Below are 16,941 nucleotides of genomic sequence, written 5' to 3'. Positions count from 1 at the left end.
AATGAAACTGTCAGCTACATCCTTAAACACACTTATTAGATTTATACTTTTGATGAGCTAGCAATACAATTATAAAAAATTATTTTTAACACTTTCACTTAAATTACTACCTTATTTATAGTTTATAATTCAGAGAGATTCTTATTATAACTGAAGTGACCCATAGGGTAAAATTTAAAATACTACCCTCCATAGATAGAAACTTATATGTATACATAAGTTTCACACATAAAAATTGAAGAAAAAAAAAGGTCTCACTGACCTCGATCTCAGGTCAGGCTAATATAATCAGTATTGAAATGTCCTTGGAAAGATACATACATGATTATGAGGACACTCCTAAGCTAACGACAAGTGATACCCTCCTAAGTATGTGTGTGTGTAAAGTCGCTTAGTCATATCTGACTCTTTGTGACCCTGTGGACTGTAGCCTACCAGGCTTCTCTGTCCATGGGATTCTCCAGGCAAGAATACTGGAGTGGGTTACCATTTCCTTCTCCAGGGGTCTTTCCAACCCAGGGATAGAAAAAACAATAACTTATCGCCCCTGAAATAAAGTACCACTCATAATATGTGGTCCACCATAGATGACACTTTTTTCTTTTCCCTCTTCTGCTGAACAAGATGATAGTTTTTTCTTGTCCTTCTCTGGCCCTTCTGTATAACAAAAGCCACTTACGAATATTGTCTGTGTTCTCCCTGACAATGTCAGTCTTCAAAAGGTTATCAGCCAGCACAAAGGCACTTTCCTCCACAGTGTCAAGCAACATGGTGGCTGCACGCAGTTGATCACTTGTAGTCAGGTCTCTCCAGGCATTCAAGGCTTGTGGCTGGAGGAGGTTGTTAACTGTCTCGACCATTGCCTACAAGAAGATGAACAGAATGACAGAAGTCTCTAGTGAGCCCACAGGGCTGTCAGAAATCCAGGCATACATGCTGTCCAGCAAGTAAGAATCACTGGTGTGCATGAGTTCAGTATTGTCCCAGCCTCCCCTGTGACATGCTGCAGTGGAAGCATTCATTATTTTGTGCTGTAAAATCCTAGCTGAGACTTTGCAAGACAACAGGAAAACCTGCTTTCTGTTTTGAAGGACAACAAATAGAGCTATGCTTCTTTCTTAAAATCAATAGCAAAGGCTTCAATAAGACTATAATCACATAATTAAATTATTTGGCTGGGAAACTGTTGGCAAGTAATTCCAACTAAGACTTTCATCACATCACCACAAAAATGATTTCCTTTATACATCACCATAAAACTAGATGCTGAACATAATAGAAATCAAAAGGATGACTAAAGACAGGACAATACAAGAATTTGTTATGCATAGGTTAAGAATTCACTGCTGCTGCTGCTGCTGAGTCGCTTCAATCGTGTCCGACTCTGAGCGACCCCATAGACAGCAGCCCACCAGGCTCCTCTGTCCCTGGGATTCTCCAGGCAAAAACACTGGAGTCGGTTGCCATTTCCTTCCCCAATGCATGAAAGTGAAAAGTGAAAGTGAAGTCAATCGTGTCTGACTCTTAGCAACCCCATGGACTGCAGCCCAGCAGGCTTCTCTGTCCATGGGATTTCCCAGGCAAGAGTATTGGAGTGGGGTGCCGTTGCCTTCTCTGAAGAACTCACTAAGCAAACCAATTTTTTTCTTAGCCAGCTAGTAAAATGTCACGATGGGGAAAATATCAAAGCATACATACTCCTAGGGCTTTGGAAGAGAAACCTTTGTGCTGTTTACTACTAGGAAGAGGAGTAAGCAGTTGGAGCTTGCTACCTTGCATTTTTCCTTAAAAAAAAAAAAAATCAGCAGTAAGTACACTCACACATAGAGACAAAGTACCAAAGTTCTCTCTGCTTCATCCAAAAGAATTGTCTTTCTAGTTACAATTTATATATTTCCAACTGTTAGCTCAATACTCTGGGTTGCAAGGAGACAATTCTTCCATTAAGGTCTTAAGATTTCACTCAAACATAGAGAATTGCACAACAGAAAAATACACCACTGACAGTTTGAAAGTGATCTTCCTTGAACCTGTTGATTATGAAATATGCATCTAATCCGGAAATAAGTTGAATAAACAGCAAACACAGGCACTTTCCAGGCAGTACATAGGTGTTCTAAAACAGGACTCACAGTATTGACACCTTGGGAGAGGGAGTGGGAGAGACTGGGGGAATACCCCTTAAGCTGCAGTGTTTTCTTCTGGCTGGTGTTTTCATAGTAACCAAGTAACAACTGTTAAAAATTCAGCTTCATAATGAAACACCTTGCTGCCAATTAACACCAGCTTCAAAAACTAATCTGCCTTTTGATAAAAGTTGTTCTTGATATTTTTCCCAGCTATTCCAAGTTCTGGCTAAAAATCAGCATCACTGGATTTGTACATAAAATAGTTCTACTTGCAAGTTGAGTACTTTGCATTGTTAAAAAAAAAGTCCCTCATGAGTTTAATGACTATTTCCACATAGTATGCTTCGCTCTATCATTTGTTCTGTGTTTAAAACATGACCTAGAAACCAGACAAAAGCATTTCTTGATCACAGCAATCTGATCTGCTTTCCAGGAAGTTCTCTATGGGGTGATGCCAACAGGACATGCCAAAAAAAGGAGATGCTGGATAGAAATCAAACAACAAAAAAGTTTAGGTATTCTCTGAAGCCAAACAGAGGACACTGACCTCTTGAGTGCAAGGAAGTATTCTTTCTGGGATTCACTGATCTTCTTAATTCATTAGAAATGCTCTGAAAACTCCATATGTGACAAAAATTATGCCATTTCTTTATGGACCAACCATTTTAACATTAATGAATCACCTTACATTGATTAAACCTTACCTCAGGGAACATTTTGGAAAGATAATGCAATGTTTCTGCCCTCTATAGATTTTTTTTTTAATTTAAAAATGCAAAAGGAAAAGAAGCAACTATAGTCAACTCTGAGATGTTCTAAATAGGAAACTGTTTACAAATGGGGTACTTTACATAAAATACTGAGTCTTTAAACTGACAGTAATTACATCAGACACACCCCTTATTATCTTAGTTTTGCAATTGAAAATGTATAAGGTGCAGTATTTTTTCATTATATATTTTGAGCATATTTTAACAACTGCTTTGTCCCAAATAAGACAAAGTCTTTAGAGAAGTTTTCTGTTAAAGCCTAAATGATTTCTAAGTTTATTGCAGAAATGACATGTCCTAAAATCGGGGTGGGTTAAGACACAAATCTAGTATTTATTTATTTTTAAAATAGCACCTATTATGATTGCCTAAGTATATAAAAGGAAATGTCAACACAAGAAATGAGACAGAATTCTCAGGTGCTAAAATCAGTATGGGATTTGGAACCATATCTGCTGAGTCTGCAATTGTACTTTGCCAACTTACTAGTTGTGTGCTATTGGGCAAGTTTTTTAACTTTTTTGTACTCTTCTGTAAATTAGAGATGATAATGAAATCATTTCATAAGGTCTCCTGGCTCATAACAAGTGTTTAGGTGTAATCCTATCTTTATTTTAATTTGATATCAAAGTTCAGTGTGGGAAGAAGAGAGGTATTCACTGAATAAAGCACAAGTCATCCCTGATAACTGCAAAATATTCACACTGAAGTGAGAACTGGAAGGAATGCCTCTTCTACAATGCAATCTCATAAGCAGAACTGATGCACAACTTAACTACTATGGAGGAATGGGAGGAACATGTGTATTAAGATAGTTCATAATGTTCCCTGGTGGTACAGTGGGTAAGAATCCACCTGCCATTGCACAGGACAAGGGCTTGATTCCTGGTAAAGGAAGATTCCGCATGCCATGGAGCAATTAAGCCCATGCCCAACTACTGAGCCTGTGCTATCTAGAGCCCACAAGCTGCAGCTATTGAGCTCATGTGCCACAACTACTAAAGCCTGTATACCCTAAAGCCTGTGCTCCACAATAGGGGAACCCACCACAGTGAGATACCCATGTTCTGCAAAGAAGACCAGCCCCCACTCCTCACCGCACCTAGAGAACACCCACACATAGCAACAAAGACTAACTGTAAAAAAATATATAAATGATTTTTTTAAAAAACTCATAATACGTATTCCAGAGGCTTGAACTAACTGATCTGTTTTCTGCTAGTGAGATAGCACAATTAAGTCAATTTTAATAGCTTTATAATTAATACAATTTGTGTAAGCTTTCCAAAGGTTGTTGACATGTCCCTGTTACCAGTTTCATGAAGATCAAATAAATAGTCACAAATATTCAATAGCAAAAGAACATCTATATTTCATTTTCCCTATATATTCATACATTTATACATTTTACATACAAATGATGACTTTTGGCAATAAAGCTTTCATTTTGGGGGGTTTTCTGGTCAAACTAGGTATTGTATTGCTTTCACTACCTCAAAAACATTTCTTTTAAATATGTTACTTTTTCATTTTATTTGGTTCCAAAGAAATGAACTTAACTACAGTTTTGAACCAAAGTTGAACAGGAAATACACAATGAATTTGATTAAAGTGAGGTAATGGGACACTGATCAATAGCTCTCATCAATTTCTCATCTGCTATCATTTTTTTTATTGACCTAAGATTTATATTCTAAAGTTAGAATAAATAAGACTAATTCTGGATAAATCTTAAAATATATTCTAACCACAAAAGGTTGAAAAAGGAAAACAACAAAAATACCTAATGGTTTTGACATTATAGACTGAAATAATTTAAAATTTGGGGATGTTAATTTAATTAAAAATATCTTTGCCAGAAACTAAATGTTAATTCACCCTACTATCTTTTTCAAAACACAAAAAAACTGAATAGAAGATGGACCTGGGAATTTATATTCTGGTTTCACCACACATTTCAGTGTGCGTTTGGGCAATTTGATGTTTTCTAACCAATTAACAAAGTGTGAACTGCATAAGAAAATAAGATGCATCATATTTCAATTTGAGGGTGGTTAGGGGCATGCTATATAAGATACTACTTTTCTTATTAAGCAGTTTACAGACTAGACTCTAAAGTCACTTTTGCCTTCCTAAAAATCAAACATAAATTAGGAAGTGTGAAAAGTCAGTTAGATTCATACCAGAATTATAGACATCCCATATCTTTCCGGACATGTATTGGCATTGCACAATATTATCTGACCCCTCATCATTAAATTCAGATCTTAAGCAAATTCATTTGACTAATTTTACACTGAGCATGTTTGTTAAAAGGTGTTTTAAACTGTTTAATCACACTTCATATATTTCAAAAGGGACACTGTATTTATTTGTTTTTATTTGTATTTATTTATTTGTTGAAATACTGTGAAATTTTGGTGAAAAATAGTTGTATATCTTTCCAATATCAATTTTTATCATTTTCCCAGGAGAATGTGCTTGTGAAATAGTCTAGAATTCCTTAGCAAGAATGCATAAAAGGGTCCATGGTGAGAAATATATCAATGGCATTTCTTACCAAGGTAAACTCTAAATCATAAACTAGGTAACCTAATCACCTGGGAAACTTAGTTACCCTTCTTCCTTGCTTGAAAACCATTAAAATAAAGATCCAAACAGAATGAATGCCTTTGAAAGGATATACAACTATACCATCATAGTAGTTTTTTTGAAGACAAGCTTTTTAATCATGATCTCATTCAGGTTTTAGCTCAGGTATCAGCTGCTCATATAGGTCTTCCATTAGCAGCATATCTAAGGAGAGTCACCCACTTAAATCCATTATATGTTTTGTCTTCTTTGTAATGGGTATCATTATCTAAGGTGTGTCAGATATTTATTCACCTACAAAGCTATTTAACTGGTAGATCACTCACTCAAAAAAGGGTAAACTTCATGAAGGTAGTGATTGTGTCATTTGTAAGTGCCCAAAACTGCCTGGCACACAGGAAGTGTTCAATAACTCTTTGCTGAATTATTGCCGTCTAGTGAAGATTCACATGAAAGTGAGTTTTCTCCCTTTTCAAATCAGTAGGAAAAAAAAAAAAATCTCTGATTTTATGAGTAAAGATTATCTAAGTACAAATGAAAAGATCTATTAATTAGCCAGTATTATCCAAATCATTATCATCAGAGACTTGATGTCACAATGGGCTCCCATTTTTAGTACTTATTCACCTTTAATAGAATTATTCATATTTGGTTTGGCTTTCTCACTAGATTATGATGTCCTCAGGGGACATATCATGTTCATTTTTATTTTTCCAGGGTAAATTTTAGTGTTTTGAGACATTTTAGTATTCAATAAAGGCTCATTAAACAAAAATCTCCTACTTTTACTATCAAATCATTAATACAATAGGGGAACTGAAAACATCTTCTTTTAATCCTATAACTTTTTGCTATGTCACCCAAGAAGTCTTCTGAGTGACCAGACATCAGCATGGTTTGGAAGGAAGGCAGGATGAGTTACAGGGAATGAAGGTAATTCATTTTAACTTTCAATGCAACTCATATTTTATTAAATATGTATGATATGCAAAGAACTAGGGAAATCACTGCTGGGTAAGTTTAGGAAAAACAAGGAAATCTGTTCTTAATTTGCCTACACACCAAAGCAGAAGGTAAACATATCGCATGGGACAGAAAGTACTGAATTATTGCTGAGAAAGATAAAAGATCCTGGAGGTGTTTGGTTTTGAATCAGACATTAAAAGATAAATAAGCTTTCTTTACCTAAGAAGAGGAAGTTTGAGGCTGAGGAACATAATAAGCAAGTTAATGATTAAAAAAGAAAAAATGAAGGTATTGAGGCAAGAAATGGTTTGTGTTTGGGGTGAGAAGAATGCATGATGTAAGAAAAGATAGATTTTTAAAAAGTGGACTTCCCTGGTGGCTCAGACGGTAAAGCATCTGTCTACAATGTGGGAGACCCGGGTTCGATCCCTGGGTTGGGAAGATCCCCTGGAGAAGGAAATGGCAATCCACTCCAGGACTATTGCCTGGAAAATCCCATGAACAGAAGAGCCTGGTAGGCTACAGTCCATGGGGTCGCAAAGAGTCGGACACGACTGAGCGACTTCACTTCACTTCACAAAAAGAGTACAGTGAGAGAAATGGTGAGTATAATTCAGATCTTAGAAGATTTTCAGTATGATAGCAGTTTGGGCTGTATTGTGTAGAAAATCTATAGCCATTAAATATATTTACATAAAGGATTTATAAATTTAGATCTTAAGTTCTTGAGGTCATTCATTATTTTTAAATGAATTTTCTTTTTTTTTCTTTTGTTGAACCATGTGTTCATATATATGTATATTATCATCAGGCAGCCCATTAGAATGTTAAGAGCAATTATCTCCCATTAGTGGATAAATTTAAATTAATAAATTGCTGACATCCTTTTGAAAAAAGAAATTTTATTTTTTACCTTCACATCTTTGTCTTTTTCCTGTGTTCTCATGAACACAGTACTTTTTTTTATCAATATATACAGTAATCATGCTGAACACTGTTTCCCTTACTATATCATATATATATATTTATGTTTAATAGATAGAAGGAAAGATAGCGCTAAGTGGTGTCCAACTCTTGTGACCTATGGACTGCTGCCTGCCAGGCTCCTCTGCCCATGGGATTTTCCAAGCTAGAATACTGGAGTGGGTTGCCATTTCCTTCTCCATGTTTAATATATGTCATGTATAAATCTCAGGCTATGTAGAGAAAGAAAAATAAGTTTTCTTGCTTTCTGACTCTCTCTCTATATATATATATATGTCTATATATATATAATATATAATTTACATTGATTTATAATTAAAATTTAGAAAAAACTTTAACTCTTCATTTTTGACTTTGTAATAAGTTTGTCATTTGAGAATAAAATAAAATAGAGCAAAAGTTTAACATCACTCCTGAATAGGTCACATTGTACTCCAATCTACCTTTAGACATTGATTGAAATCAAAATTTTAAAGGTAAAATGTTAGAAGTCTTCAAAACAGTTTTAAACTTAAAAGTTTTTTTATTAGAAGTCAAGCTGAGTGACTGATATTTACACATCTAATCAATAAACCTAAGATTCTTTTAATAATCACTGTTATTTAATATTACTAAGCATATAAAAACCACTAATCTCTGAACTCCCTTTTATATTACAGAGAAGTGTTGGCATTTTCAAGTCTTAATAAAAATGATTGTATAACACAACTGATCTGAATATAGTAACAAGAACCTTTAATAGTAGAACAAGATAAAACAGAAATTTTACAAAAAAAAAGACCCTGCCTCTTCAAGAAACTCCTTGTTATTTAAAAATGTATTTAACAATCTATAACTGACTGTATTATTTTTAAATCTTATATAAAATTACATGATTGCTGCTGCTGCTGCTAAGTCACTTTAGTCGTGTCCAACTCTGTGCGACTCCGTAGACGGCAGCCCACCAGGCTCCTCCATCCCTGAGACTCTCCAGGCAAGAACACTGGAGTGGGTTGCCATTTCCTTCTCTAATGCATGAAAGTGAAAAGTGAAAGTGAAGTCGCTCAGTCGTGTCTGACCTTCATGACCTCATGGACTGCAGCCTACCAGGCTCCTCCAACCATGGAATTTTCCAGGCAAGAGTACTGGAGTGAGGTGCCATTGCCTTCTCCAAATTAAAATGATTGAATGCTGTCACATCTATGTTGTGTTATAGAAATTTTGCTAAGTCCCTTCAGTCATGTCCAACTCTTTGTAACCCTATGGATGTAGCCTGCCAGGCTTCTCTGCCCATGGAGATTCTCCAGGAAAGAATACTGGAGTAGGTTGCCATTAACTTTTTGCTTACTCAACATTCATTCAACAAATATTAATTAAGTGCCTTTAACTGAGATACTGCAAAGAGAGATAGTTATTCTTCCTTCCTTCAAAGTGATAACAATATAGTGAAACCAAGGAATTAAACAAGTAAAATACAGCATGACAAGCATTTTAATAGTGGAAACACAAAGTACAAGCTTTGTATTAGAATGGCTCTATGAGAATTTCAAGCTTAAATACAACATTAATCAAACAGACAAGAGGTAAATCAGGCCTTCCTACCAATCATCTATCTATCTATCATGTAAAATAAAAGGAAAATATACATTATGGGGGATTCAGAGTTAGGGGTAGGGCTGGAAACAGGGTGGCTTTTGGCTTTTACTTAGGATGGCCCAGGTGGGCCTCCTTGAAAATGTAATGATTTAAAAAAGACAAAGTTGCTGAGAGAGTTATCCATGTAGATATTTGGAGGAGGTATTTCAAAAGGGTGTATAAACAGAATGCAATTCAACAAGTGGAAATATGCTTTGCATATTTCAAAATCTTAAAGAGGCCCATGTTTGGAGCTTTATTTAGAAAACAGGAAGTGGCGGGGGTGAACCAAATCAACTGAGTAGGTAAACACTGTACATAAAACTAGTTTTCAGGTGAAGATTGGAAATTTAGTTATGAATTTGATGTCTATTTAAAAAAAAGTGAAGATTTGAAAAGTTACCTTCAAGCTAATTTTGGAGTTCACAAAAGTGGTCTGTGCTATAGATAACATCTGTGAGTCTTAGGCACATAGGTGCCATTTAAATCAACTAGCTCACATAGGAGTGTCAGAACAAAGAGCAAAGAAGAGTCAGCTGAGCTAAGAGGCACCCAAACCCATGGATTTAGAAGAAAAGGAGTGAAGAAAATTAAGAGAATGAGTTTTCTTCAGGATAGTGTATTAAGGAAGACAAAGAAATCAACTGTGTCTTCTGACTGGTTAAGTACAGTTAATTGACATCTGACTACTGAGTTCATCAGCATGAAATCATTAACGACCTCAACTAGTACAGTTGCAGTAAAGTAGCAAGGGCAAAGTCTGATGAGGTGAAATTAAGAGACAGTATAAGGAGAGGGGCTGGTGACAGTGATGTAGAGAAGTGTTTTGAGAATTTCTACTGCAGTGGAAATGTTGTTTCTGCTGTTGTTCAGTAGCTAAGAAGTTTCCAACTCTGCGAACCCATGGACTTCCCTGCCCTTCACTATCTCTCGGAGCTTGCTCAAACTCATGTCCATTGAGTCAGTGATGTCAAGCAACCATCTCATCCTCTGTCGCTCTGATCTCCTCCTGCCCTCAGTCTTTCCCAGCATCAGAGTCTTTTCCAATGAGTCAGCTCTTCTAATCAGGTGGCCAGAGTATTGGAGCTACAGCTTCAGCATCAGCCCTTCTGATGACTATTCAGGGTTGATTTCCTTGAGGATATATTGGTTTTATACCCTTGCTGTCCAAGAGACTCTCAAGAGTATTCTCTACACCACAGTTGGAAAGCATTGATTCTTCAGCACTGAGTCTTCTTTATGGTCCAACTCTCATATCTGTATATAACTACAAGAGAAACCATAGCTTTGACTACATGGACCTCTGTTGGCACAGTGATGTCTCTGCTTTTTAATATGCTGTTTAGATTTGTCTAGGAGCTTTCTGGGTGGTGCTAGTAGTAAAGAACATGTCTGCGAGTGCAGGAGATGTAAGAGACATGGGTTTGATTCCTGAGTCAGGAAGATCCCCTGTAGGAGGAAATAGGATTTGAAATAGCTCAGCTGGAATTTCATCACCTCTGGCTTCATCATTAGCTTTTTTTCATAGTAATGCTTCATAAGGCACACTTGACATCACACTCCAGGGTGTCTGACTCTAGGTGAGTAACCACACCATGTGGTTATCCAGGTCATTAAGGCAGTTTTTTTTTGTATAGTTCTTCTGTGTATTCTTGTCACCTCTTCTTAATCTCTTCAACTTCTGTTATGTCCTTACTATTTCTGTCCTTTATTGTGCCTGTCTTTGCATGAAATGTTTCCTTGATATCTTCAATTTTCTTTAAGAGACCTCTTGTCTTTCCTATTCTTTGCTTGCCTCTGCCTTCTTTGCACTGTTCAATTAAAAAAGCTTTCATATCTGTCCTTGCTATTCTCTGGAACTCTTCATTCAATTGGTTATATCTTTGCCTCTTTCCTTTGGTTTTGCTTCTCTTCTTTTCTCAGCTCAAACAACCAATTTGTCTTCTTCCATTTAATTTTCTTTGGGATAGTTTTGGTTACTGCCTTTGTATAATGTGATGAAGCTCTGCCCATAGTTCTTCAGGCATTCTCTACCAGATCTAGCCCCTTGAATCTATTAGTCACCTCAACTATATAATCATAAGGGATTTGATTAAGGACACACCTGAATGGCCTAGTGGTTTTCCCTATGTTCTTCAATTTAAGACTGAATTTTGCAATAAGGAGCTCATGATCTGAGCCAGTCAGCTCCAGGTCTTATTTTTGCTAACTGTATAGAACCTCTCCCCCTTCGGCTGCAGAGAATATAATTAATCTGATTTGGGTATCGACCATCTGGTGACGTCCATGTGTAAAGTTGTCTCTTGTGTTGTTGGAAGAGGAAGTTTTCTATGACCAGTGTGTTCTCTTGAAAAAACTCTGTTAGCCTTTGCCCTGCTTCATTTTGTACTCCAAGGCCAAACTTACCTGTCACCCAGGTATCTCTTGACTTCCTACTTTTACATTCCAATCCCCTTTGATGAAAAGGACATTTTTGTTTGATGTTAGTTCTTGTATATCTTCATAGAACTGCTCAACTTCAGTTTCTTTAGTGTTAGTTGTTGGGGCATAGACGTGGATTGCTGTGATGTTAAATGGTTTGCCTTAGAAACGGAGAGAGGCCATTCTGTCATTTTTCAGATTGCACCCAAGTACTGCATTTCAGACTCTTTTGTTAACTATGAGGGCTACTCCAATTCTTCTGAGGGATTCTTGACCATTCTTATAATGGTCATCTAAATTAAATTTGCCCATTCCCATCCATTTCAGTTCACTGATTCCTAGAATGCCGAAGTTCACTCTTTCCATCTCCTGCTTCACCATGTCCAATTCACCTTGATTCATGGACTTCACATCTCAGATCCTGGGCAATATTTTTCTTACAACATCAGACTTTACTTTCACCACCAGACACATCCACAACTGGATCCATTCCTGTTTTAATCCAACTTCTTCATTCTTTCCAGAGCTATTTCAACTCTCTTCCTCAGTAGCATATTGACCACCTATCAACCTGGAGGGCTCATCTTTTGGTGTCATATCTTTTTGCCTTTCATACTCTTCAGTGCAAATACCATCAAGCAATTGGAAACATTAGATGAAGACCTAAATTAAATGGTAAATATTTAGAGATCATTTTTCATGTGCTAAGTACAATTTAAATGGTCTTCAGGATATAGGAATAATCCTATTTATGCATCAAGTAAATGTTGTCAGATAAGTGAATGCTACTGAGAAGAAGGGAAAGAGAAAGGAGAACAAGTAAAGAAGGAATCCAAGTGGAAGGCACTGTGACTACAAAGGCACGGAAATATGACATGCAAGTCCTTAGGTCATTTGGGAGTGTAGAATCCAAGTTTATGGAAGGGGCCAGCTAAGATGTGGGAAATCAGCAAGAGGAGTCACATTCTCAAACACTATTGTCCAAAACAGGACTTTTTTTAAAGGGAAAAAGACAGTCTTTGAGTGGGATCAAGTCTTGATCAATCTGCATTTTAAAAACATTTCTGTGGCTAGAGAGTATTTAACTATTTGGTGTAGCATTTTATTCAACTGGTTTTCCTACTGATAAACTTGTTTTATTGGTATAAACTGTGATGCAAGACTGCCTTTCATCATCAGTATATGTTTATTCTTTCAGTGGTGGAATGCTACCACATAACGTGAGTTTGCCACAGCTACTCTCAACGTCCTAGTAGTAGGCAAGGAGAACAAACACTGTTTAGTGATTGTATGATAAGATTTATAAAGACACATTATAAAAATATGGATATGAGAAAAACTAGTCTTCCCTGGTAAGATATTTAAGAGGTTGATACAGTAATTGTTTTGAGGAAGGAGATATGAATTACTGGGGAGAGAGGCAGGGCTGCTTGCACCTTTCAGCTCCGAGGGGACACCACTGAAATAGGACACGTCAGTGGCATGCCCTGGAGTTAGCAGTGTGGTGGCCTGACTGGGAAGGAGACATATCTATTATTCTACTTTTTGAATTTTCTAACATATACCTATATTAGCCATTCAGAAAAGTACTTAAAAAGAAAAAAATGCCATCTGGAAATAATTTGAAATAAACTATTTTTCTTTCCTTTAAACAAAAATGATTGCCTTCAGACTATAACAATCAAAAGGACATTTTAATCTCTACTTAGGATTTAAAAGTAACCATTGGTATTGTATCATCATAACTCTCTGGCAGATATCACATCAAAACTGGAAGAATATATCAATATGTACCATCAAATATGAAAAAAGTATTTTTTATTTCATCTAAGAATACTATTTCCCAATAATTCTCTTGTTTTAGATACAGAATCATTGGACACTATGCCCAGCTGCAAAACTGTATCTATCAAAGAAGAATTTACTTATGTAAACTGAACAGCCAAGGGATACGGTTAGGAGTAGGGGAAATGATTAAATGTAATTGGGTGAGATTTTTGGAAAGTTGTAACAGAAATGAATAGTTTACTGTCCTTCTCTGTGTGTAGAAATCAGCATGAAGTGATGATTGGATCCTAAGTAAGCATCTTGTCATTTTGAAGATAAGCCCAGGTGCTAAAGACAATATAGCAGAAAAACAGATGAAGCCTTGGTCTCTGAAATGGAGTGTTCATACTAATCTTGAACTGCTTCAACTACATTTCCTTTTTATTTATGAAAATAAAGTCCCAGTTTAAGTTACCATAGTTAAGTTTCTGTGACTACTGTCTGTACAAAATTCATACATAAGTGAAAATATAAAAATTATAATTCTGTTGGGAGTGGTATTAAAAAATCATTTGTTTGGTTCCAAGTCATTAGGCAACTATTTTACTGCAAATGACACCTTAAAGCTTCCATTTCTTTTCTAACCTGCACCAGAAATGCTAATGATAGGTTCAGAAAGTAGGATTTTAAAGCTCTAATGCTATTTTAAGTGTATTTTTGGCCTTCTCGTTAGGTATATGATCATAAGGCTTTAAAGACACATAGTAAGGTAAATTGATGTGTACTCTCTTATGTTTGCATAGAAATAATATATATTTATGTTATATGTATTTAAAACTTCTCTGAAGGTAAACTCATGTTCAGAAAGCAATGATGCACTAGAATGGACTTTAAATGAACAATTTTACAATTAAATAATGATCCAGGCTTTAATCAAGAAGTTATAAGAAAAGAGAGAATAAAATTTGGTGAAAAAAAAGTGAGAAAATACTTTTGTTTTAGATGAAAGTATTTTATATAGAAATAAAAGGCCTTTCACTCCCACCCTTATTAGAATTACTTCCTGGATATATATATATATATGTTCTCTCTATATATATTCCATATATATAAACCATATATATATACATTCTAGCTATATATAAATATATATGAAAACAGGAACATTTTGTTGATTTATAGGAAATGTGCAAAATGGAAGAGTTGGAAATAACTTTGTAAAGCAGTCATCTCTGCCTGATCTGACACACTATTCACGGGGATTTTGAGAGATTCCCAAAATGATGTTCTTTGCACGTCAAAGCAGAGAGTCCATCATCAACATCTGTCACTATCCTTTGGAGGTTTTCACATCATTAGATTTATGAACTGACCTGTCCAAGATCTTAAATAATAGCCTGTATAATTTACACTGCTTATATTACATATGGTTTTACTATCTTTTGATTCAGCAATTTCTTTACAACAGTATTTAATGACTACAATGTATAAAAAAGAATTCTTATATCTTCTTTATCTAAAGAAAACTACTTGTACATGGAAGTCACTTTCTTTGATCTCAGTGTCTTTTAGCAATAGGGTCAGGGCACCAGAAACATGCAGGGTGCAGATTTATATTTTCTCTCTTACACAAATCAAGTACAGATTTATCAAGCTGTGAAATATATTATGTTCATAGTGTTTTAACAAAGGGTTACCAAACCTCAAGAACCTGGCGTGATTCAAACTACTTTCAGATGTCCTTTTAATTATATTAAATGAAAGTTTGAGTTGGCTTTGATGCTTATGGGCAAACATCGAAATCTCTTGAAAGAGCTGCTAAAAGTACTCCCCGTTGCTGTAGTTAATATACTACATTGTATGCACACCACTAGGCAATTTATTCTAGCCACTTTAACAAGGATATCCAGCCTGACAGGCCACAAAGAATAGTATCACAAGTCAAGCAAAGCACAAATCATTAGAAGACTCAAAAACTTGTTTGACATGCACCACGGAGCTCTTTGTCACACAGCCAATTAAATGACCAAACAAGGAACTTGAAAATACTCATTAATTTTTCCCTAGCAGTATAAATGGAGGTTAGAATCTTTTCTTGTCTCATCCACCAAAGGCACACAAGTAAAAATGGCATAATTCAATTTTCACTTTGTCAAAGGTGCAAGTAGCAACTTTGGTTCACAGAAAGTCTGTATTAAAGACAAAAAAAAAAAAAAAAAAGAAAGCAATAGGTAGAAATGTTTATGTATCCAGGCTTTAGAATCTTTTAAAATTCATCAAATGTTGACATTACTTTTATCACTGAAAAGCTGTATTTGTGTTTCTGAGCAGATTCAGCAGCACCTGACATCCTTTTCTTTTGTGTGAGATAAGAACTTGAGTTGACTCCTGGATGTCATACTCTTCAGGCCCTCCTCCTTCTTAAGGTGTTCTTTAGTCTCTGCTGCTGGTTACTCTTCCTCTCCCGGATGTCATCATACAACAGTGTCCCGGGTCTCAGACTTAGATTCTCTCCTCTCTATACTCATTTCCTTGATAAACTCATCTAGGAAATGAAACATTGACTGAAAATGCCACTCTAAGTGAAACATTGTTTTTGCTTTCGGTGTTTTCCAGTGGCTCAGTCATGTCCGACTCTTTGCGTTCCCAAGGACTGCAGCATGCCAGGCTTCCCTGTCCTTCACTATCTCCTGGAGCTTGCTTAAACTCATGTTCATTGAATCAGAGAGGCCATCAAATCCCATTCTCTGTCATGTCCTTCTCCTCCTGGCTTCAATCTTTCCCAGAATCAGGGTCTTTTCTAATGAGTTGGCCCTTTGCCTCAAGTGGCTGAAGTAATGGAGCTTAAGTTTCAGCATCAGTCTTCTAATGAATATTCAGGATTGATTTCCTTTAGGATTGGCTGGTTTTTGAAACATTACTAAATGATTACTTCTAGCCTGACCGTTCAGCTAAATTTTAAGCTCATATACCTAAACTGCAAATTTACCATCAATATTGCATATCTGATAAGAAACTTAACATACTTCTTAGTGAAGTTCTTTTCATGTTCCTCCCAAATTGGTCACAGATAGACCATTTCAGTAAAGGGCAAATTCATTCTTCCAGTTGCTCAGGCAAAACACTGTGGGTCACTCCAACACCTCTCTTTTCCAGACACTTCACCTTACAAGCCCTTCAATTCAGTTCAAGTGCTCAGTCATGTCCAACTCTTTGTGACCCCATGAACCACAGCACACAGGCCTCCCTGTCCATCACCAACTCCCAGAGTTTACTCAGACTCACACCCATTGAGTCAGTGATGCCATCCAACCATTTCATCCTCTTTCGTCCCCTTCTCCTCCTGCCCTTAATCTTTCCCAGCAACAAGGTGTTTTCCAATGAGTCAGCTCTTCGCATCAGGTGGCCAGAGTATTGGAGTCTCAGCTTCGACATCAGTCCTTCCAATGAACACTCAGGACTGATCTCCTTTAGGATGGACTGTTTGGATCTCCTTGCAGTCTAAGGGACTCTCAAGAGTCTTCTCCAACACTGCAGTTCAAAAGCATCAATTCTTTGGCATTCAGCCTTCTTCACAGTCCAACTCTCACATCCATACATGACCATTGGAAAAAATATAGCCTTGACCAGATGGACCTTTGTTGACAAAGTAATATCTCTGCTTTTTAATATGCTGTCTAGGTTGGTCATAATCCTTC

The 16,941-nt window shown here is 36.3% G+C and overlaps 1 protein-coding gene across 1 annotated transcript in view; it reads right to left on the bottom strand.

Annotated features, from left to right (window-relative positions):
* ADGRL3 (adhesion G protein-coupled receptor L3) overlaps nucleotides 1-16,941 on the bottom strand; it is a 734,126-nt gene that overhangs the window by 151,767 nt on the left and 565,418 nt on the right. The window contains exon 12 of the mRNA XM_040238287.1: nucleotides 680-863. Within this exon, the coding sequence (XP_040094221.1) occupies nucleotides 680-863 (184 nt within the window). The remainder of the gene's footprint in view (nucleotides 1-679; nucleotides 864-16,941) is intronic.

The sequence above is a fragment of the Oryx dammah genome, unplaced genomic scaffold (assembly GCF_014754425.2).
Source record: "Oryx dammah isolate SB20612 unplaced genomic scaffold, SCBI_Odam_1.1 HiC_scaffold_3, whole genome shotgun sequence".
Classification (NCBI taxonomy): Eukaryota; Metazoa; Chordata; class Mammalia; order Artiodactyla; family Bovidae; genus Oryx; species Oryx dammah.
The sequence above is the reverse complement of the archived record's forward strand: the minus strand, read 5'-3'. Positions and strand labels throughout refer to the sequence as shown.